This window comes from Sus scrofa, chromosome 6, assembly GCF_054392235.1.
Source record: "Sus scrofa isolate SSC_HxYL_T2T_F1_AM1 chromosome 6, Sscrofa_HxYL_maternal_Yorkshire_Landrace_v2.0, whole genome shotgun sequence".
NCBI lineage: Eukaryota > Metazoa > Chordata > Mammalia > Artiodactyla > Suidae > Sus > Sus scrofa.
Window position 1 is genome coordinate 65642724 of NC_139388.1, and position 23509 is coordinate 65666232.

General features: G+C 54.5%; 1 protein-coding gene across 9 annotated transcripts in view; it reads left to right on the top strand.

Annotated features, from left to right (window-relative positions):
• The window catches only part of LOC110261077 (uncharacterized), a 181306-nt gene that overhangs the window by 64275 nt on the left and 93522 nt on the right, over positions 1–23509 (top strand). For 7 of the 9 annotated variants that reach the window (XR_014806788.1, XR_014806792.1, XR_014806789.1 and 4 more), the window contains one exon: positions 15219–15307. The exons of the other annotated variants lie outside the window; for them this stretch is intronic. Coding sequence is in view for 3 of the 7 variants with exons in the window: in XM_084962290.1 (XP_084818416.1) it covers positions 15219–15307 (89 nt within the window). In the remaining 4 variants the exon portion in view is untranslated. The remainder of the gene's footprint in view (positions 1–15218; positions 15308–23509) is intronic. 9 annotated transcript variants of the gene reach the window in all.

Below are 23509 nucleotides of genomic sequence, written 5' to 3' on the forward strand. Positions count from 1 at the left end.
ACCAAGGGCAGTTAAAATAGCTCACTTCCGCCAGTGTTCTAGAAACACCTTTCTAGACTCTCGGAAGAGGCCAGAGAGGAAGCTTGAAGCTTCGCCTGCCTTGGAAATCTACGTCCCGGCTGTCTGCGGGGCCCCAGAGTGTACCTGGCGTGTCACAGTTACTCACGTGTGTGCCTTCTACGGGGTGATGCACTGTTCATTCCCAGCTATTCGGCGATGTGTGTGTTTGACCGAACCCAGTAATACTTTGAAAGAAACGCTCAGCGAGTGAGTTCTTGTTACGCTTTGTAATGCATTCATGTTCAGACACACACATTCAGATTCCTCTGGGCTTTGCCCTTGGCCGGGCAGGGCCTTGGCTGTTTTCCTAAAGTAGGGTCTGTTGGTGGGAGACGGTGGGTCCCTCCGGCACAGGGCCAGGCGGGGTGGCTTAATTCCTGGGAAGCCAGGGGCTGTCGGAGGCATGGTCGGGGTGGTTAAGGCCGCACCGTCACCAGAGTAACTTGATGGCTGCTTGTGGGTTTGATCCGGCTGCAGAACCTCCTTGCTGCCGCATCCTAAAATGTAGCTTTTACCATCCTTCATGTGTGGGAAAGCAGGTAAACTCTTCCTGTCTTCTCCAGAAGGCGCACAAGAGAGAGTGGCTTTTATGGAGCGCCTACTGTGTGCCCTTCATCTTGCATGCCCGGATGACTTCATTTAAGCCTCAAAGTCACCCCCAAAGAGTGAGGAGCTCTAGAAGGAAAGGGTCACTCAAGAGTCAGCCCCACCGCCAGAGCTGGCGCATGGTAGGTGCGCAATTCATACCCATCAGGTGGACACCATTGATCATTTACCATTTACTTAACAGACCCCAGAGTGGGCGTGGTGACCTGCAAGGCCCTGCAGCCCCCGGCCTCACCTCCTTTCCAGCCTCTGCTCTCGGCTCCAGGCTCTTCCTCTCGCTTCGCACCAGCGGACTCCCTCGCATCTCTCCTCAGCTCCGTCCCCCTGGAGGGAGCCCCCCATCGCCTTGTCTGAAGCATCACCCTTGTTTCGCTCTCTGTGCCTCAAGCCCAAGCCCGAGCTAGCCTTGTCCGAGGACCCCCCACCGCGCTGTCCTTTCCCCTGTTTGCTCCCAGCCCACCTCTTCCACTAGAAGGAGGACGCCCTGATTCCAGGGAATCCACAACCTCCAGCAAGTGAGAGACTCTGTGAAAACTTGTGTAACAAATAATGAATGAAGTGAAACTTTTTGAATGAAACAGTGTCTCTCCCCAGCAGAGGCTCTGCCTGTCTTCTGGCCCTTTTTGAAGAGTGGCAATTAAGAGGGGTCGGACCCATTTTTGCCACATGCATAAGTGCGCGGACGTGCGGCTGGTGGAATAGCTGGTGCTGGTTATCACTGGAGCTGGCGGGAGATTTGTGATCGCTAACAGGGGGTGCCGGGACCCCCCCTGCCCCCCCTGAGAAGCCAATTGTGTTTTCTTTTGCCAAGACCCTGTCTGATGATGCAGTTTTTCTGTGCACAAATGCTGTTCGTGAGACATGGGCAAGGGGCTGTCTGCAGTACCCTTCCCCCAGCCCGCCCCGTTCCCCAGCCAGGCTGTTTTCTTTGAGTTGCTTTGCTCTGTTCCTCCCTCAAGAGCTTCCTTGCTGTTGCTGCAGGGTTGGCTCCAGCTGTTGCCATGGCAACTGTAGCGCGTGGGCAGAGGAGGAGGGCTGTAGCAATGGAGAAAGAGCTGCAGGGTCTGGAATTTTCCAGCCTCTGAAGGTGAACACATGTGGCTTCAAAAACATGTCAACTACACTCTAGACCTGGGGCGTCCAACGTGGTAGCCACGGGCCGTCACGTGGCTCCTGAGCTCTTAAAATGTGTCTGGTCCAAACTGAGATATACCAGAGTTCCCGCTGTGGTTTATCAGTTAAGGACATAACCTTGTCTCTGTGAAGATGCAGGTTCAGTCCCTGGCCTTGCTCAGTGGGTTAAGGATCTGGCATTGCCTCAAGCTGTGGTGTAGGTCACAGATGTAGCTTAAATCCAGTGTTGCTGTGACTGTGGTGTAGGCCGGCAGCTGCAACGCCAATTCAACCTCTGGCCAGGGAACCTCCATATGCCACAGGTGCAGCCTTAAAAAAAAAAAAAAAAAAAAAAAAAAAAATTGGAGTTCCTGTTGTGGTGCAGCGGAAACGAACCCAACTAGGAACCATGAGGGTGGGGGTTCGATCCCTGACCTCGCTCCATGGGTTAAGGATCCAGCATTGCCAGGAGCTGTGGTGTGGGTTGCAGATGCGGCTCAGATCTGGCGTTGCTGTGGCTGTAGGCCAGCAGCTGTAGCTCCAATTTGACCCCTAGCCTAGGAATCTCCACATGCCTCGGATACGGCCCTAAAAAAGAAAAGAAAAAAAAAACTGAGATATACTGTCATTGCAAAACACTCCACAGATTTCAAGAAGTTAGTGCAAAAAAGTTTTTAATGACTTATTCAGTATTTTATATTGATTAATTTCACCTGTTGTATTATTTTTGATTTCTCGTGAAAGCCGTCACTAGACCATGTCGTTACATATATGGCTTGAATTTGTAGCTTTGATGTTTGTGAGATTTTCTAGAGTCTGTCTTAGTGAATGAATGATCTTTGGTCAAAACTGGAACCATTAATCACGTACTGTTTTCTATCCTTTCTTTCTCAAACAAGTTATTTCTTAAATAGGTAATTAAATATCTTAGTTGAAGAGTTTATAGATACCATTTTCAGCAATGAATTAAAGTGGGAGTTAATTACAATTTTTCCACCCTGGCATTAAAATGCCATTTATATTTCTAGAAAGGAGCCACCTTCTCCTGACTGTGAAATGCTCTGTTGTCACTGCAGGTGACACCCCATGGGTCCTCACTACGCCCCAGCCTCTACTCTTTGCTCGTTACAGAGTCCTGGTGGCCCCCACGCAGGCAGGCAAGCCAGCCTTGCCCATTTTCACACTGCCCGGATTCCCAGGTGGCTGGGTCAGAGGGCATCTGCCTCCGGTGCTGCCGCAAAGGCTGTGCCTACTGGTACCCACCAGCCTGATGTAAAGGGGTCCACTCACCCCCAACTCTTGCCGGCTCAGGGTGTCATTGCCTTGTTCATTGTTGTCAGACCAATGACCCAGTTCGCTTTGGTTTTGACTGCGAGGTTTCTTTTTTAAAATTGTGGTAGAATACCCAAAACATAAAATGTGCCCTCGTAGGCATTCCCGTTGGGGCTCAGTGGGTTAAGAACCCAGCTAGTATCCAAGAGGATGCAGGCTCCACCCCTGGCCGCGATCAGTGGGTTGAGGATCCCGCGTGGCTGCTGGCGGCGGCGTGGCTCTCAGATGCGAGGCTGATCTGGCCTTGCTGTGGCTGTGGTGCAGGCCTGCAGGGGTGGCCCTACAAAGAAGGAAAAAAAATGTACCCCCCTCACCCTGTTTAGGTGAGCAGGCCGACGGCGGCGTGAGGCACATCGCAGGGCCGCGGGGCCATCCACGCCTCCCGCCTCCAGAGCGCTTGGTTTCCATCTCGCAAAACTGAACCTCTGTACCTGCTAAACGCTCGCTGCCCGGCTCCCCTCCCACAGCCGCTGCCCCCGTCCATCTCAGTTCTGCGCCGCGCGAGCGCCACGGCTGCTCTGGCTCGTCTCACTAAGCACAGTGTCTCCAAGGTTCCTTCATGCTGTGGCATATGTCGGAATTTCCTTCTTATTTTCTTTTTCTTTTGCTTTTTTTTGTGTGTCACACCCGGGGCGAATGGACGCTCCCAGGCTAGGGGTCGAATGGGAGCTGCAGCCCCGGCCGGTGCGACAGCCACAGCCACACTGGATCTGCGCAGCACCAGCGACCTGCGCTGCAGCCTAACCCCCTGGGCGAGGCCGGAGTTGAACCCACATCCTCATGGATGCCTGTCGGGTTCTTAACCAGCCGAGCCACGCAGGAACTCCTGAATACCTCGTTGCATGTGTGCGCTACAGTTTGTTTATCTGCTCGTGCGCGGAGGGACACCGGGCTGTGAACATCCACTCCCCGTTTTCCGCGCCCTGGGGCACCTTTTCGCGGTTCTCTTTCAAGCGCTGCCTGTTCTCACCTCTCTTGCTTTCTTACTTTGAGGTCTGATGGCCCGTCCCCTTGGTGCTCTTGGGGGTTGGCGACGGGGCTCCTTTGGTTTTATGGGCTGCGTTGGTCACACCCAGGTGGCTGTGTTGGTGTCAGAATGAGTCAGTCCATCCGAGAAAGAAAGGAATCCTTTTCTTCGGGCCAACCTGGCAATTATAGCGCAGGAGACAGCCTCTCGGGGAGGTTCTGAGAGGGGTTCCAAAGAGGGGGAGCCGGGGAGATGGGGTCCTGGAGGTGGTACGGGCGGCCCAGCGCCCTCTCGGTGGAAAGATCGCTGCGGGTCGTGGGGAGCAGGCCTCTCAGTGCTCTTCCGTATGTGGGCAGAGGCAAGAAGTTGGTTCCTCGAGATCTCCTCCTGAGGATACCTGACTCTCTGAGGGACTCTTCTGCCAGTTCCCCCAAGCACAGAGGTCCTCCCTCCTGACCCGGGCCCTGGATTCCTCTCAGGCGGTCTTAGCCGTCGGGCCGGGCCCGGGACCGGTGACTCGCTCGGTTCCTACAGAACTGGGCGGTGGCCAACATTTTTTGTCTTCAAACCCCTTCCTTTTCAGCCTTAATTTCACCCAAGCTTTAGGGGGCAGTTCACACCCAGTTTGTCCCCGGTGCTCAGCATGCTCCTTCCTGGGTCGGGGAGGGTCTCGTGAACAGGCCACCGCTTGTGCTAGGACTGAACCGGGCCTCGTTCACAGGAACCTGAGGCCCGGGCCACCCGTCTGCCTCATCAGGCCTCATCTGCCACCCTTCCCTCTCGTTGCTTCTTCTCACGTTGAGTGTGAGGCGCCTGCCGTCTCGGATCTTACAGATCCGTCTGGGGTCCCTCCCTGGAAGTCTCCCGATCCTCGTGCATTTATCGGAAGCTCAGGCACCCAAGAATCCTGGGCAACAGGCAGCACACGAGCTAGTGACACTCACATGGTCGTAAACACGCACCGAGGCCAAGCATGTCCACGAGGCGCAAGGACCGAGGCGCGGCCCGGGATCCGCCCCCCGCCCCCAGTCTGCTGTGCACCAGCTGTGATCTCTACGGAAACGATGTGTTGGCATCATAGGCAACGTTCACCAAAGACCCCTGCAGGTACAGGCAGGCAAGGGGTGGGTCAGGTGACCCCTTGCAGGACCGAGAAAGGATGCCGTCCTCCGAGGGGCAGTGTGGCTGGCGTCGGGAGGAAAGGGGGTTTGTGGAAGAGCAGGTATTTCCGTCCTGGAGGCGGTCTCGTTACTGCACATCGCGTTATGGTGACCTGGGGGGGGTAAGTTAGGGGGGCAGAAATAACACACACACACGGCTGAACACAAAGTAGATGATTAACAGGAACCTGCTGCGGAGCACAGGGGGCTCTACTCAACATTCTGGGAGAAAGAGTGGATCCACGCACACATGTGGGTCACGGAAACTCGCGACACTGTGAAGTCACCCATACGCCAGCACAATTGTTGAATGCATGATGCAGGTGTGCAGGGCACGTCAGCAAGCAGGCCAAGGGGCAGAGAAAAAGTTTTCCGTTTACGTTTACATTTTTCTTGTCTCACCTTAAAACAATTTTTTGGCCATGCCCACAGTATGACCCAACAGCTGCAGTGACAGTGCCAGATCTTGAACCCACTGCATCTCCAGGGAACTCCAAGATGTGATTTTTTTTTTAATTTATTTTATTTTTTTATTTTTTGTCTTTTTACCATTTCTTGGGCCGCTCCCTCAGCATGTGGAGGTTCCCAGGCTCGGGTCGAATCGGAGCTGTAGCCGCCCGCCTACACCACAGCCACAGCAACGCGGGATCCGAACTGCGTCTGCAACCTACACCACAGCTCACAGCCACGACGGATCCTTAACCCACTGAGCGAGGCCAGGGATCAAACCCGCAACCTCATGGTTCCTAGTCGGATTCGTTAACCACTGCGCCACGACGGGAACTCCTTTTTTTAAATGTCATCAGTCATTAAACCTTAGTCATGATAGAGGTTTTCATGTTCTTGCATTGGGAGGGCTCACGGAATCAGGTTAAATCCTCTTTCTTTCTGTCGTGGATGTTTGGATTGTCTTGAGTAAGGCCATCTCCCACCCAACAACTGCAGAAGTGTCCTCCTGTGTATGCTGTCAGGCTCAGAAAACAGCAAACCTCCCACCCAGAAAGAAAGTCTAGCTCCCATCTCAGTGTTCCAGGAGGGCCTGGGGCCAGATCGGAGTCCGTTGGGAGACGTGTCCAGTGGGTAACTTGTGGTCCTGGAAAAGGCATTTGGACGTTGCTTCCTGGCCCAGTCATCACTATGTTTTCGTGCAAAGACGCACCGTGGTTCATCAGCTCAGCCCTCGGCTGGAAACCAAACAACGCACACGCTGCCTCCCAGCAGGACGCGCTGGAACTTCTCGGAAACAACTCTGCACTGACTTCTGTTCTGGGGACATACGTTTCCAAATCATGAAGCACTTGAACCCCAGCCCTCTGCTGCCATGTTCGTCTTTGGTAGCTCTTCTCTTAGTTTCCTGGGGGCGAAGCCCCCACCTCCTTTTTGCTGACGGACGGGGTGTCTGGTCCTGGCCCCGGGACAGCTGGTTCTTGTGTGCACACACTGCAGACTATTATATACACACGAGCCATCTGGTTCCGGATCTGCTCGGTTAAACCAGATTATTCAAAGCTTGGGAATCACGGCTGGGTCGGTGGGAAGAGTGTCGCTGCTCTTCCCTCATGTCCACACAGACAGACATGCGCGCGCGCGTGTCTTCAAGGGAACCGCGCGTCTTCCTAAAGGCAGCCCGCGAGCCTCAGAACATCACGCACATGAATCCGAGCAGCAGGGGGACCCGCCCCCACCAGGAGCGCGTCCCCCCCCTCCAGCTCTGCCTTCGTAGAATTTCTGCAGTGCCAACTGCCCGCCTCTCCCGGCAGCCGAGTCTTTGCTTTCAGGGCCGGTGAACTCCACCGAAACAGCCTAGGCGCGGGAGGAGTAGTCATGCTGACCTCGGGGACCTGTGGTGTTGGGGGCAGGAGATGCTTCTGTCTCTTTCCACATGTGCGGGCACACGCACGTCTCCAGTAGTCAGGCAAAGACAGTGAATGTACTTAGGACTCTGGACTTCGGTATTTTCTTTTTTTTCCCAGTGTTGGTAGGTCCCATGTTCACACACCTCTAGTGGTTTCTATTCTTTTATGTTTTCTTTTCACAAAGATTTACAGTGACTATAGTATGGAGTCAGTTTCTGCTGTACAGCATAGGGACCCAGTCAGACAGATACACAGAGACTCTTTTTCTCACATTCCCCTCCGTCCTCTTTCATCGCAAGCAACTGAAGAGAGCTCCCTGTGCTGTACAGTAGGACCTCACTGCTTGTGCATTCGAAAAGTTACAGTTTACGCCTATCACCCCCAAACTCCCCCTCCGTCCCCCTCGGCAACCACAAGTCTGGTCTCTATGTCTGTGAGTCTGTTTCTGTTCTGTAGATAGGTTCGTCTGTGCCGTATTTTAGATTCCACATAGAAGCGATATCATATGGTGTTTGTCTTTCTCTTTCTGACTTCACTTAGGATGAGAATCTCTAGTTGCGTCTACGTTGCTTCAAATGGCATTATTTCCTGCTTTTTATGGCTGAGTAGTATTCCATTGTGTATATATACCACATCTTCCTAATCCATTCATCTGTCGATAGACATTTAGGTTGTTTCCATGTCTTGGCTATTGTGGATAGAGCTGCTATGAATATTGGGGTGCATGCATCTTTTTTTTTAATTTGGAACCGCTCCCTCGGCAGATGGAAGTTCCCAGGCTGGGGGTCAACTCAGAGCTGCAGCTGCCCGACATGGGCATGGTTCTCTGTTTGCACCTGCCGTCTGTTTCATTTACCGCATGAGGCGTTTTCTCCGGTCACACAACCTCCTTTAACATATGGCTTTGGTCTGAGAGAGAAAAAGAGCTTGACTCTTGTTTCTTCCCCCATCACTTTTAAATTGGATCCCTTTGTTGTGGTGAGGACGCAAAACAGGAGGCCAGCCTCGGAATGCATTTTAAGTGCACGACACCGCGTGGCTGACCGCGGGCGCTGTTCCAGGACGCGCCTAGAGTCTGCATCATGCTTGCCTCAGATCGACAGCGTCGGGCTGGAAAAATGCTGTCTGGCCACTGGATTTACCGTCCTGGTGGGAATGTTTTACAGACCCAGCGGCACCTCGTGTCTTTGGAAAGCAAGGCTGCCCCAGTCTCCCTTACGATGGGTGTTCCTGGGACGTTTGGGCGGGTCCCCATGGAGGATAAACTCCTAGACGTGCAATGGAAGAGTGGCTCCAAGAAAGGACATTTCAGACAAACCGGCAGGTTGCACACCATCTCTGGACAGGGAGGGCCCAAGTCTGGGTGTGGTTTACTTTTTACTGTTTTTTGTCTTTTGTCTTTTTAGGGCCGCATCCACGGCATGTGGAGGTTCCCAGGCCAGGGGTCAAATCAGATCTGCACCTGCCGGCCTACGCCACAGCCACAGCAACACAGGATCCTCAACCCACTGAGCGAGGCCAGGGATTGAACCCACAACCTCGTGGTTTCTAGTCGGACCACTGAACCACGACGGGAACTGCTGTGTTTTTGGTTTTTACTTTACTTTTTGTTTGGCTGATGTTTTTCAAGGAGGACCAGGGCTGCTTGGGAAGGGGCCTGAGGCTCAGAGTGGAAGCATGGAAACCAGGTCAGGAATGGCTGAGGGCTGGGCGGTGACAGGCTGAGAAGTGACCAGCAGGCGAGCTCCGAGCTTTGCACGGGGTGAGCCCAGGGACGGTTGGGAGAGCTCAGCTCCCCGAATGCCTCGGAGTTAAGCGGAGAGACCGCAGGCCAGCAGCTCACCCCAGGATGGCCCCTAATGCATGAGGCTGGTCAGCATCCAGCCACATCCACTTAAATAATTAGGGAAGAGGACCGCTGACCTCGAATCAGCACCTCACCTCTGTTCTGGAGGTGCCTTTTCTAAGCCATAAACATATCTTATTTAAAAATTTTGTCATAAAAACATTTTTGAATCATTCATGAGCAAAGAGAGTGCACTGAACACCTACTTACCTGCTCAGCACTTTGCTTGAGCACCTGTGAGCCTGTAGCCATAGGTGTCTTAGCCGTATAGACGTATCTTTTTCAAAGTTCATCATTTGGGGGCTCCTGTTGTCATGCACTGGGTTAAGAATCTGACTGCAGTGGCTCGGGTCACTCCAGAGGTGTAGGTTCAGTCCTTAGCCTGGGAACTTCCATGTGCCATGGGTGCGGTCATAAAAAAAAAGAAAAAAAAAAAAAAAACAAGTTCATCATTTTTAGCCCAAACATTGCATCATGAGACTTCCCTGGTGCCTCAGTGGGATAAGGATCCTGCATTGTCACTGCAGCAGCTCAGGTTGCTGCTGCGGTGCAGGTTCAGCCCTTGGCCTGGGCACTTCCACATGCCGCAGGTGTGGCCAAAAAATTTCTTTAAAAAAAGTGAAATAAACATGGCATACTCTGTCTCCTGAGTACATTAGCTGCATCTCCAACGAATAAGAGCTGCCTCCCGTATAACCCCCAATACCATCTCCCACCTAAGAAATACTATGTGGGAGTTCCCGTTGTGGTGCAGCAGAAACGAATCTGACCAGGAACCATGAGATTTGGGGTTCCATCCCTGGCCTCGCTCAATGGGTTAAGAATCCAGCATTGCCGTGGGCTGTGGTGTAGGTCACAGACTCGGCTCGGATCTGATGTCGCTGTGGCTGTGGTGTAGGCCGGCACCTACAGCTCCTATTTGACCCTTAAACTGAGAACCTCCACAGGTGTGGCACAATGGTTAACGAATCCGACTAGGAACCATGAGGTTGCGGGTTCGATCCCTGGCCTTGCTCAGTGGGTTAAGGATCTGGCGTTGCCGTGAGCTGTGGTGTAGGTCGCAGACGCGGCTCGGATCCTGCGTTGCTGTGGCTCTGGTGTAGGCCGGCGGCTACAGCTCCAATTCGACCCCTAGCCTGGGAACCTCCATATGCCTCTGGAGCAGCCCAAGAAAAGGCAAAAAGACAAAAAAAAAAAAAAAAAAAAAAAAAAAAGAAGAAGAAGAAGAAAAGAAATACTATGTGATGCAAAGAAGGGAACACATTCCCTGTTCTGCTCCGTCGCTTTGGAGAGGACATGTCTGTGTTTTTACTTGTGTTTATTTTGAGCTGACTCTGGACTCACAGGCGGCTTTCAGAGCCCGTGTGCACTTTACCCAGATCCTCTCAAGGGTGACACCCAGGCTACACACACACACACAGTCCGCGCATCCAGTTCCTCTTCCCCACTTTCGTATGTTCTTGTGCATGTGGGTGTGTGTTTTATCACACACCTGGACTCCGATATCTGCCTCCACATGTGAGATTTGGGTCAAAGTTAATTTTTCGGCCTGTGGATGTCCAGTTGCTTCAGCAGTTTGTTGGAAAAGCTACTTTCCCTCCACTGGGTCACTCTTGCACCTTTGTCAAAAATCACTTGGGATCCATACAGTGGAATATAATTCAGCACTGAAAAGAAATGAGCTATCGAACCATAAACATACACGGAGGGAGTTCCCGTGGTGGCTCAGCACTAACAAACTCCATATAGTATCCATATGAGGGGCAGGTTCCATCCCTGGCCCCTCTCCGTGGGCTCAGGATCTGGTGTTGCCACCAGCTACAGTGTAGGCTGCCGATGTCGCTTGGATCCAGCGTTGCTGTGGCTGTGGTGTAGGCTGGCAGCTCTAGCTCCCATTCACCCCGGCCTGGGAACGTCCATACACCACAGGTGTGGCCCTAAAAAGAAAAAAAAGATGTGCATGTGACCAAGTGAGAAAGACGCCAGTCTTCAAAGGTTGCATACTGCAGGATTCTCACTACCTGATATTCTGGAAAACTCTTCTGCAAAACAGGGTCTTCTGCACAGCTGTGGGGGCAGCGAGCAGAGGGGCCTTTGCCAGGGGTGGGGGTAAGGGGGATGCACAGGTGGAGCAAGAGAGGGATTTTAGGGCAGTGAAGCCAGTGTGGATGCGGGTTCTTAGGTATCTGTCCAGACCCACAGCGCGCACATCAGCAGTGAACCACGACGTGACCCCCGGCCTTGAGGTGAGAAGAGCTTGTCACCACAGGGTCCTCGACTGCAACACAGAACCCTCTGGAGGCAGAGTCCGTGGCGGAGGAGGCCCTTGTGTGAGGGGGTGGGGGCGGGAACCGTCTGTACCTTCCTGCAGGTTTTCTGTGCAGCCAGAACGGCTGTACGAGATGCTCTATGAAACATCAGGCGGACACGGTTGTGTGGGGGATGGTCTTTCAATCCAGTTTTCCCCTTCTAAGTGTTTCCTGAGTGTCGTGGCAGGTGTGACTCACAGTCACTACTCTGTGACCTGCGTTCTTTTAAGTTCTTTCTACAGTCTGTCGCGCCGAAGGTGTGCTTCTCCAAGTGTGTTCATCAGGCCGGCCACATCCACGGCACCCGGGCACTTGTCTGAAATGCAAGTTCTGAAGTTCCTTTGTGGCACCACAGTAAGGATCTGGTGTGGTCACAGCCATGGCTCGGGTCACGGCTGTGGCACGGGTTCCATCCCTGGCCTGGGAGCATCCACATGCCACAGGCATGGCCAAGAAAAGGACAAATAAGAAAGAAAGAAAGGAAAGGGAAGGAAGGAAGGAAGGAAGGAAGGAAGGAAGGAAGGAAAAGCAAGTTCTCACGCCCCCTGCCCCGACCTCCTGACAGGCCCCTCTGGGGCTTCTCGTGCGCCTCAGGTTTGAGAACCACTGGTCTAGATGACGGGCTTTCTCTCGCATGAGCCCAGAGTTCTGAAAACCACGTCTCTGTCTCTGCTCTCAGTTCACCCACTTGCCTAAGACCATTCTAGGTGCAGAGAAGAAACACCCACTGACTGTCTCCAAAGGCTGGAACACCAGGGAGGAGAGGAGAGGAGAGGGGAGGGTTGCTCATAGAAACGGAGATGCGGCTTGTGGTCCCGGAGGTGGAGAGCGGGGAGGGAGTTGGCTGGAGGTGGTCAGAAGATACCAACTTCTCGGACGTTCCCTCCGTGGCTCAGCGGTGAACGAACCCAGCTAGGATCCACGAGGATGCGAGTTCGATCCCTGGCCTTGCTCAGTGGGTGAAGGGTCCAGCGTGGCCGTGAGCTGTGGTGTAGGTTGCAAATACAGCTCGGCTCCTGCGTTGCTGTGGCTGTGGCGCAGGCTGGCAGCTGTAGGTTCGATTAAACCACTAGCCTGGGAACCTCCATGTGCTGCAGGTGCAGCCCTAAAATAGCAAAAAAAAAAAAAAAGAAAGAGAAACCAACTTCCAATTATAAGATAAGTAAGTACTAGGGCTGTCACATGTAACACGGTGAGTAGAATTATCACTGCCGTGCGTTGTGGATGTGAGAGTTGAGAGTAAATCCTGCGTTCTCATCGCAAGGAAAATGTCTTTTTTTCTTGGCGTTCCCTGGTGCCCTAGCAGCTAAGGATTTGGTGGTGTCACTGCTGGGGTGCATATTCGATCCCCACCCTTGGAACTTCTGCAGGTTGCGGGCAGGGCAAAATCCTTCTTTTTCTTTTATTTTGTATCTCGGTGAAACGGAGGGTGTTCCCCGAACTTCCTGCGATGATCCCGGCGGGACGTAGGTGAGTCTCACCATGATGCGCTCCCCTCAACCTACACGCAGCCCTGGGTCGCGTATATCCCAGTAAAACTGGAGGAAACAAAATCAGAGAGAACGAGGGGCGAGTCATCACAGAGGAGCAGAGACGGGTCTAGAGAGAAGATTCATTGCGTTGTCCGCCAGGAGACGGACTTTGAAATCTGTGGCGTCGGGAGTCCAAACGCACACCCAGCGGGCAACGTGGATGGGAGTCAAGAGAGGGGTCTGGGTCAGGGATCGAGGCGTGAGGCTGAGCGGAGCCTGAGGGAGGGTGGGGATGCTCCGGGGATCGAGGCGTGGGGTCTTTGGGGCTGAGCCGAGCCTGGGAGGGCGGGGATGGTCCGTGGGAGGAAGCGGGGGTGGGGGACAAGGGTTACGGTCGGAGGTGGGAGCCGCTCAAGGTGAGGGTTTCCTCCCCAACGGGAAGGTGTGAAACGGTGGGGGGAGGACAGTAACCCAGGGCCCTCGCCCGTGGGGCCCTCCAAGCTTCTCCAACTGTGGGGTGCCCACCAGCCAGGTTAGAGAATTCGGGTTCCGCGGCAGCTTGGGCTGCCCCAGCAGAACACAGGCAGGCCGCCGACACAGCAGACCTCTCCCCGTGGCTCTGGAGGCCGGAGGTCCAGGACCGAGGTGTCCTTAGGCTGGGTTTCTGGCGAGGCCTCTCCCCGGCTTGCAGATGGTGTCCCCTCGATGTGTCCCTCATGGCCTTTGCTGAGTGTGTGCCTGGCGGGGCTCGGGGGAGACAGCGAGAAAGGGAGAGAGAGAGAGAGAGTGGGAGGGAGGGGTCTGCTCCCTTCTTCTAAGGAAGGCCTCTGTCCCTTCTGGGTCGCCCCTGCCCCCGACCTTCTTTGAACGGAATGACCTCCTACGCGTCCCACCATCTAATGCAGTCATTGCCGGGCGGGGGCAGGGCTTGAACACGGGAATTTTGGAGGACATGACTCCGTCCAAAACAGAAGATGTGGGGCGGGGGCCCGAGATCCTGCCTTTCCGCAAAGCCCCCAGGGGTCCCCCCGCTGCTGGTCTGTGGTGCGCAGCTGAGCAGGGAGGGGCACAAGGTCGGCAGGTCAGGGTGAAGACCCATCGGCCCCCAAATGCTAGACCCGGACCGTCTGAAGCCCGCCCCGGGCACCTGTCAGACATGCACGTTCCCGCACCCCACCCGGGTTTCACTGCATCGGAAACTCAAGGCAATTCTGAAGCGCTTAAGCCGTGTACCGCTCACCCCTCAGCCTCAGGGACACACGTTCCCCGAGTCATGATTTTCCCCTGGTGGGTGGCGTTTTCCACCCACCAGAGGCTGAAAACGAGGTGGCAGAGACCTGGTTTCACATGAGGTGGATTCCGAGCACGGGGTTCTGGCACGCACCCCTGCAAGGGCTACGGGGGCTTCCAGCCCACCCTGGAGGCCTCGGCTCCCCCGCACTGGCCCGTTTGGTGCTCGGGAGCTCTGCTCTGCCCCCCTCCAACCAGCAGCTCAGGCCGTTGTCACGGAAACCGGGGTGGGGGTGGGGGGACCAAGGACAGAGCTTCGGAGACTGGAATTTTCCAAGCCCTGCAAAAACAAATACCTGCTGGTTCAAAAAACATCTTGGCACCATGTCGAGGCGCCACCCGTGCCTTTTAGAAGCGTGGACGAGTATATCCCACCCCGCCCCCCACCATAAGTCTATCTCTATGTAATAGCAGTTTCCAGAGTTCCCCTGGGGCCCAGCGGATGAAGGATCCAGCCTTGTCACTGCAGCGGCTCGGGTGGCTGCTGTGGCGCAGGTCTGATCCCTGGCCCAGGAACTTCCACGCGCTGCCGGCACAGCCCCAAAAGAAAGGACGTTTCCAGTCCATCCCAGGACAGACATGAGTGAAACGTCGGATTCTAAGAACCCGCTCATTTCGTTCTCACGTCCGTTCAGTCAGGAGATGATGAAGAAACGTGGAGAAAAGAAAGGTGTACTTTCGGATGGTGGGAGAGCAATGAGGAAAGTTAAACCAAGCCATCACGTGCCAGTGGCTGCCTGCGGAGTGCCACGGCTGTGGGGGGACAGGTGCAAGGTCAGGGGCGGAGTCCTGACCATGGTGGGGGTCGCCCCAGCGGTGTCATGGACGTGGGGTTGGTGACAGCATCGTGCAGTTTGGTGCCGGGGATCAGGATCCTCTTGCGGTTTCTCCGTGCTGATTCGGGTGACATTTGCCATGGTGAGGCAGTCACCGTGACTGCGTCCTCCTGATGGGTGTTTGGGCTGCCCCCCCCCCCACGTAGTTTTTTCTTTTCGGCATCACGGTCTCTCTGAGCACCTCACACAGTGCCCGACACAGCTTTTCACTTGAACAATACTTGTGAACGAGGGAAGGCTGGGAGGAGTCTTACTGTGTTGTTGCCTCGCCCACGTCCCGGGGAATTTCTCCAGGTCAGAGGGTAAAGGTGAAGCCACAGGGAAAACACAAACTGCTCTTAAGAGGCATTTTCTTTGTTTTCTCTTGGCAGCTTGTTTTTTGTTCTTGGAAGTCTCGCAGCGCCTCACCCAGCACGGAGTCTGGTGCACAGCAGATCCTGTTTGTGGGGTGCAAATGTGGGTGAGTGAATAGATGGAGTGTTTTTTTTAAAGTTGGCATGGAGGTTGCTTTTGCAATGAATGTGTTGCCATGACGGTAAATGTTCCCCGAGAAACAAGATCTCTCAGGAGGAAGGAGCTGATGTTGCTCTGTCACCAGTGTCCCATCGTGACTGCTGTTGCTGCCTCTGAGCAGGCGTTGCACACACCTGTTGCCAGCTTCTTGCTGTCCCAAAGGGGGATATCCGCTCTGTAGGTTTCTGAACACTTGTGTGTGTTCGTGGACATTAGAATCCCAGGTGTAGACTTGCTGGGTCAAAGCACACGTCCTTTCCCACGCCGGTGCCCGTCAGCAAAGCCACACTCACACCCGCATTTAAGACAGCCCATTACTCCCCAGGCTTCCTGACTCTATTCTCTTCTTTCAACTTTGTCTCTTCAAAATATCACCTTCCCCAGGCCCGTTTATTTTTTTTAGTGGCGTGGTGTATTTTTTATTTTCTGGCTGCACGCGAGGCAGGGGGAAGTTTCTAGGCCGGGGATCACGCCCACACCACAGTAGTGACTCGAGCCACTGCAGGGACGATACCCAGGCCTTCCGCTGCCGAGCCCCGGGAGAATCCCCAAAGCCTTTGGGCTGAGGTGTCTGTTTCGATGCCACCCGTGCGATGGGACGCCCGCCTCGTCTGTGTTTACTGCACAGGCGCAGATTCTCTCCGGAAATAGTCGAGTCTCGCTCTTGGCCCCTTCTCCGCTTTGGTATGCAGCTTCCCCTCCAACCTGGCTCTTCATGGTTTAGTGAAATTAAGCCCTTGCCTCTTCCTCTCCGTTTCTACATGGTCCACCTGGAGGGGCCATTTCAGCCTTGGTGACGCTGGAAGCTCCCCTTGTATGTTCAGCTCTTGGGGCGTCAGATTTATGGGCTTGCTGTTATTTGATGCTTGTTGACGTTCTGTCACGTTTCGCAAACCCCCCTTCATCCCGTAGCTTCAGAAATACTTCTCTTGGGGTTTCTTGCCGAGATGGGAAGCAGAGGCCTCGCGTTCCCTCTTGTGCCCCCACCTCTGCTTTCCCCGTTCAGACCAAACGCCAGGGCTGCTGCCCTGTCGGGGTGTGTCGGTCACTTGGGGCTGCTAAGTATTTTAAACGTGGCAGGACTGACTTGAGATCTGCCACGCAAAGGGTTTCGAGGCCTGGGTAAGAAAAACAGGAGGTGACGTAGCTCCTTAGCAGGTCTTATGCCAGTGGCGTGCTGCACTGAGAACTTTCTGATACTCGGGGCTCCATGCCATGTCTTGTCGGAATCATCCCACCTCCTCCAAAATAGGAACTAAAGTGGCGACTAGCAGCGGCGGATGGAAAACTGAAAGCTCCAGGCTGGCGTGAACAGCAGTCCTGCACATGGCTCTAGGGTCCTTCAGGACAGCCTGTGTTGCCACAGAAGGATCGGGGTCCAACCTGCATAAACAGAAAAGAGGTTGAGATGGCAGGAGCCTTTCCGACGGGAGAGACGGGAGGCTCTGCATTCTCGAGAAGTAGTTTGAGTGTCAACATCTGGCCCCGTTGCCAGGCAAAACTTCCGTGCAGCAGCCCACCCTGGGAATGTTCCCTGGTGAATGAGCTAAAGGCTGGACGGGAATCCAAGCAGCATATCCGTCGCCGTCCAACTCAGGAAGGGCCTGGCTTTCTCGAAAAGAGCACAGCCCGGCCAGTGTTCCGAAGACCTCGACCTCCAACCATAAAAACACAAAACACGAGCCGTCTGTTTCGCAGCCCACGCCCCTAATGTCCATCCTTCGTTGGCTCCCCCCCCCCACTTTCTCGGGTGAATATCCTGCCCCCTCACTTTCTGGGTTCCCGATCCCAGGGTCTGTCCAGGTCCCGCTGTGCAGAAAGCGATTGTGTGTGGATACTTCGCCTTGTGGCGCGTGATGCCTGCCGACCCCCAAAGGCCTAAGACTCTGTAGTGCAGTCAGAGCAAAAACAAACACGCATTCACTTTTTTCTTTTTCAGTAACAGCCTTATCGCGCTGTCGTCTGCGTGCTCTATAACACACCCATTCACAGAGGACAATTCAGGAGTTCCCGTCGTGGTCGGTGGTTAGCGAATCCGACTAGGAACCATGAGGTTGCAGGTTCCATCCCTTGCCTTGCTCAGTGGGTTAACGATCCGGCGTTGCCATGAGCTGTGGTGTAGGTTGCAGACGCAGCTCGGATCCCGCGTTGCTGTGGCTCTGGCGTAGGCTGGTGGCTACAGCTCCAATTCGACCCCTAGCCTGGGAACCTCCATATGCTGCAGGAAGCGGCTCTAGAAAAGACAAAAAGAGAAAGAACAAAAACAAAACAAAACGAAAAAAGAGGATAATTCAAATGGTTTCTAGACTATTTGCAGAGCAGTGCAGCCACCACCACCCCCACCCCTGCTAGCACGTCCACTCCAAGAAGACATCCTCGGCTCATTCCCTCCCAACGCCCCCCAGCCCCGAGTAACACACAATCTACTTTCTGTCTCTCGAGACGTCCTGTTCTGACTCGGGCAATGCACGGCTTTCTGTGGATGGCTTCTTTCCCGTGCTGGAATGCTCCTGAGTTGGTGTTGCCGCACGTGGCAGCACTCACCTCCTCCTCGCAGCGACATCGAGTCCACCGTGTGGACAGACCCCGCTTTATTTGTCTGCTCCTAAGCTGATGGCGATTTCCCGTGCTTTCACTTTTCGGCCCTTGGGGGCCGTGCTGCTGGGAACAGCCGTGGACAAGCCTTTGTAAGGAGTCGTGTGTTCATTTCTCTCGAGTGTGTACATGAAGACGTGGCTACTTGGGGTGTGCGGTCATTCTACCCTCACGCTTCAAGGAGCCGCCCCTGTTGTCCAGCAAAGCAGCTGCACCATTGCACACCCCCGCCGGCGTGTCCGAGAGCCCCCGATTCTCGGCCTCCTTGCCAGCACGCGTTCAAATCTGTCTCTTTGATGACAGCCACGGGATTAGCGTAGGTGTGAAGTGGTACCTCCTGTGGTTGGGATGGGAATTTCCTGGACGGCTCAAGACACGGAGCATCTCTTCCTGGGCCTGTGGGCCGCTCACGTCTCTCCTCTGGAGAAGTGCCCGTGGGGAACCTCTGCTCACAGGTCACCCTGGGGTTTTGGAACAACTGGTCTACCCACACCCGGTTAAGATGTGCCTTTCTGTGGGGGAAGTGCAATCTGAGAAAACAGGCAGGGCGCAGGACTGGCACAGGCAGTAGCCAGAGGAACTGTGTGGACAGCCTGGCCTGTCCTGTCGATGGAGGAGTTTCATTGTACAAGATGGGGTCAGCTTTGAACTCTGCTAAGGGCTCAGGTGCCCAAACCGGCCCAGCTCGGAGAGGCTCCCCGTCAAAGATACTGTGTTGGAGAATCACTCTGGCCCCAGGGAAGAGGTGGGAGAAGGGCAGTGAGAGAGGAAGGGTGATGCCAGGGGAGCTGGCTGGGGCCATTTGCACGTCTGGAAATAAAAGATTTGGTTCATTCTTCTCATGTACTTGTATCAATTTATTTATCAATGGTAAATACACAGAAAAATGCTATGTTCAAAATAAAACTTAGAACGTGTCCAGGGTATAAATCAAGATACAAATGGAAGTTCCAACAATTTATGTCTGCATAGGACTGCATTGGAGCCCACTGCTCTGAGCCCCTGTGGAGCGAGGCCAGGGTCAGGGCAGACTTTTAGGGGAGAGTGGAGAGGAGCTGGGAGTTACTCAGGACGGAGTGGAACGGCTGAAGATATCTTCCGGGGCGATTTGATCTGCCCCCGCCGCCGGCGCTGGACTTGGTTTCTCGGTTCTCGGGATCCCTTGAGAATGCGCTGCTGCTGCGCTTGAACGATCCAGCCTCCTGGGATGTGGAGTCTGCCTGCGCTCCAGAGGGAGGGCTGGGCTGTGGGTCAGGAGGCTGGGATTGTGCAGAAACAAATCACTGAGCATAATCAGGGGACAGGAGGAGAAAGAACCAACCCAAGAGCCGACACGAGTCCTGGAGACGCAACCTGCAAGCATGGGTCTGGATGAAGAGCCTCTCAGGTGCCGGCGGCCTTCTCTGAGGGCCTGGGGTCCGCCCAGGATCCTCTCTGTAGCTCCCTCTCCCGAGGAAGCGACCCCCAGTTAGTTCCCATGGAGGCAAGACTTCTTGCTCCAGCACACATCCGTGCTTCCCACGTCCTCCTTCCTGCAGAACTTTGCCCGCTGCCAGCTGTGACATTTAGACGGGCGAGCGGCAAGGCCCTGCTGCACGGCCCTGGGAGCTGCATCCCGTCTCCAGGGCCAGAACCTGGTGGGGATAACGCGAGACGAAGGACGTATGTGTGTGTGTGTAGCTGGGTCACTGTGCCCCACAGCAGAAATCCACACAACACTGCAAGCCAACTATGCTTGAGTAAAATTCTTCTTAATTAAAAAAAAAAAAAACCGTTTTTAAGGTGTACCCACACCACGGTGTGAGCCCTGAGGGCGCGCCCTGCCCCTCCCCCCACCCACCCCATCCCCCCGCATCTGTGACCAGCAGATGCAAGCTCCAGCCGTTGCCATGGAAACCAAGGCCACCAAGCGGGGATTCTCTAGGCTCCGGAGTCAGCTGTGGGTGGGCTCAGGATCCCCGCCGAGCACACAGCAGGCGGTTAATCGGCATTTGCAGAATTTGCAGAGGGGCCGAAGCCCTGTCTCCCCACCCCGACCCTGCCAGCACCATGTGCCCTAAGAATGATCTTCTCATCATGGAACACGTATTCGCGAAGTTGAAGTTGGAGGGTTTTTTAAATCCTTCAGCTTTGTGGAGATGTGATGTACGTATACTCTGATTGACCCACTTTCAGTGCACAATTTGAGACACGCAGTACTGTGTTCAGTCACGGAACCGCCATCACAGTCAAGACATAAGTCAAGACACCGGGAGCTCCCGTCACCATGCAGCGGAAACGAATCCGACTAGGAGCCATGAGGTTGTGGTTGCATCCCTGGCCTCGCTCAGTGGGTGAAGATCCAGCGCTGCCGTGAGCTATGGTGTAGGTCGCAGACTTGGCTCGGATCCAGTGTTGCTGTGGCTCTGGTGAAGGCCGGCAGCTTTAGCTTCAATTAGACCCCTAGTCTGGGAACCTCCATATGCCTCGGGTGCGGCCCTTAAAAAGCAAAAAAACAAACAAACAAAAAAACAAAAGCAAAAGCAAGAACAAAAAACCATAGAGTGTTAAGTTCCGCCCATAGTCCCCTGTGCCCGACTGCCCGAGAGCCCCTCTCCCCAGCCCCGCACCAAAGCCTTTGCTCTGTTCTCAGCCACTGCGCTTTCACCTTTCTAGGCTTTGGTGCAAGTGGAATCCTGCAGTCTGGTGCATTTGACTTTCTTCTCCCAGCATGATGCTTTTGAGACGCATCCATGCCTGTATATGTATTAACATTTTGTTTAGTTATATTAATTATTAAATAACTAACATTTTGGACTTCCCGTTGGGAACCCAGCAGTGTTCCCAAGGACCTGGGTTCGATCCCTGGCCTCGCTCTGTGGGTTAAGGATCCGACGTTGACACAACCCGTGGTGTAGGTTGAAGACCTGGCTCTGATCCTGCGTGGCTGTGGCTGTGCTGTCGGCCAGCAGGTGCAGCTCCAATTCAGCCTCTAGCTGGGGAACTTCCGTACACCAAAGGCGTAGCCCTAAAAAGCAAAAAATGACCTAACGTTTTGCTGCTTCTTAGCACCTGGTGGTAGTCATGACATAGACAGAGCACAGTCCATTTATCTACCTTCCTCTTACCCACAGGCTGCCCCCGCTGGGGGCTCTGGGGAGGAGTGCTGCTGCCAGCACCCACCTTTCTATCCGCCATCTCCCTGGTGTTGCGAGTCTAAAGCCCTGTGCTTTCCCGTTCCTGCCGGTTGGGTAGAGAGAGGTGGTCTCTGCTGTTGATGTTCCGTCCAGCTCTGGGGTGACCAGTGAGAGGGACCAGCTTTCATCACTCTTTGATCTTGCGTTCAGATCCTTGCCCGCCTTTTTGCGATGCTGACGTTCAGCTTTTCCTTACGGACTTGTCCCTAAAAATTGTCCGTCAGCATTTACGGCCTTCGAGGGTCTTGGATTTTGCAACGGTTGCCCCCGTTTCCTTCTGACTGGTTTTCAGCTTTCTCCTCCTCTCCGTGAGGAGATTTGCATCGATTTGGGAGTCACACTTGTTGACATTTTTGTTTCTGTGTTTTGATTTTAGCATCATGGTGTGTGCCCCCGCGCCCCCCGCCCCAGATGATAGAATGTTCCCCCATGTGGTCTTGGGACGAGTGAGGACGGCGTCCCCTGGCCCTGCCCCCCCCAACTCAGGGACGCCCCAGACTCCAGTCCTCCAGGAGGACCGGGGGCCAAACCGGAGGAGGAAAGGGATTCAGGAGAGAGTGACATTTCTGACTCGATGCCCAGGGCCCCTGGAAGGAGCAGCGGGAAGGCCAGCTGCCAGAAGAAACGTCAGTTCAACGACCCACGTGGAGCTTCCTCTGTGGTTCACAAGCTGAACTCCCGGCCGGACGCCCAGCGATGGCGAGGTCTCCGTCCAGCGCGGGAATGGAACAGTTTTCTTAGAAACAGCACAGACCTGGCCCGTGTGCAGACGGCTGTTCCCAAACCACGGAGGCTCTGCTCTGGTTGTCGTCGTTTCTCTGGTCTTGTCAGTCATCCTTTGGGGGTGGGGTCTTGTTTTTTCTCTTTTTGGGGGGAACAGGGAACGGAAACCCTTCCCCTTTTGATGATTTTCTGGTTTCTGGGAATCAGCTATGGCTCTAGCCTCATCCTGAATTCACCCGCGGAACTCAGTTTCTGGAATCAGCTCAATCCACAGCCAAATCTGTGAGCAGCGCTGGCGGTTGCCACTTCGCCTCCGGCGGCATCTAATTAAATTCACACACACGTCCTGCTCCGCCGGGGTCGGTGTGCCTTTCACTTGGCCGTTACCACTGTGCCTGTTTTGCATAATAGTTCATAACTTGGTGGAAACACAGCCTGAGGGCAAATGACTCTGCTTCCTCTTAGGGGTGGAACTGCACCCCCCCCCAAATTCACATGCTGAACTCCTAACCCGTCGCCCCCCCAGTGTGTAACCTGACTTGGAGACGGGTCTTTACAGGGAAATCGAGTTAAAACAAGAGTGTTGGGGTGGGTCCGAGTCCAGCAGGACCCCTGTCCTTATGAGAAGAGGAAATAGGGCACAGACACGGCAAGACATAGTGACAAGACATCTTGGCGGCTTGCAAACAAGGAGAGGCTGGGGGCGGCTTCCCTCCCCATCCCCGGGAGACCAACCCTGCCGCCGCCTAGATTCCTCTTGTCCACCCTCCGGAACATGGAGACAGCACGTCCGGTGGTTGGAGCTGCCCTGTTTGTTGGTCCCTGCAAGTTAATACACTTCCCCGATCCCAGGGCCCTGGCCCCCTCCCACGTGGGAACTCCAGACCTTAGATTGCCTGCAGATTGGGCTATGGGGTCGGATCTCTGCCTAAAGAGCCACGTGAACGCAGGACGTGTCTTCCCCGGGAAATGGAGGCGGGTGTCTTTCTGAGACCGTGAGGAGAAGACGGATCACCCGTCTCAGGAGGGAGCCCTGGCTATGGGGACGGGTCTGAGTTGGGGGACAGGGGGGTGGGGGTGGATTTGACAGCCCAGCCGACTGATGGGATGTCGGGAGGGGAGCCAGGCCTGCGGAGCGGTGCCGCTTTGTTTGGTGTGTCGGCTTGGCCGGGCTCCATCCCCGAGGTGTGCTGTCGCACCCCAACCCCGGCGTAGCTGTGAAGGTGTTTCCTAGACGTGGGTGGCGTCTACAGTCGGTTGGCTTTGAATAGGGAGACTTTCCTCCAGAATGCGGGTGGGCCCTCTGCCCAGTTGAGAGGCCTAAAGGGCCAACACTGAGGCTTCCTTGAGCAAGAGGAGTTCTGGGTCCGCCTGCAGCATCAACTGCTGCCCGGGTCTCCAGCCTGCTGGCCAGCCCTGCCAACCCCAGGCCTGCCCGACCACAGTCCTGGGAGCCAGTGCCTTAAAAGGAGTCCCTTAACACCTGCAGAACACCGACATACCAACCTCTCTCTATATATATCAATATAATCTATATTATTGATATAATTGATATAAATAGGGCTGTAAATCTATAGCTATCTAGACACCATATATAATATATATGATATCTCCTCACATCATGTATAATATATAAGGTATATTCACGTCATGTA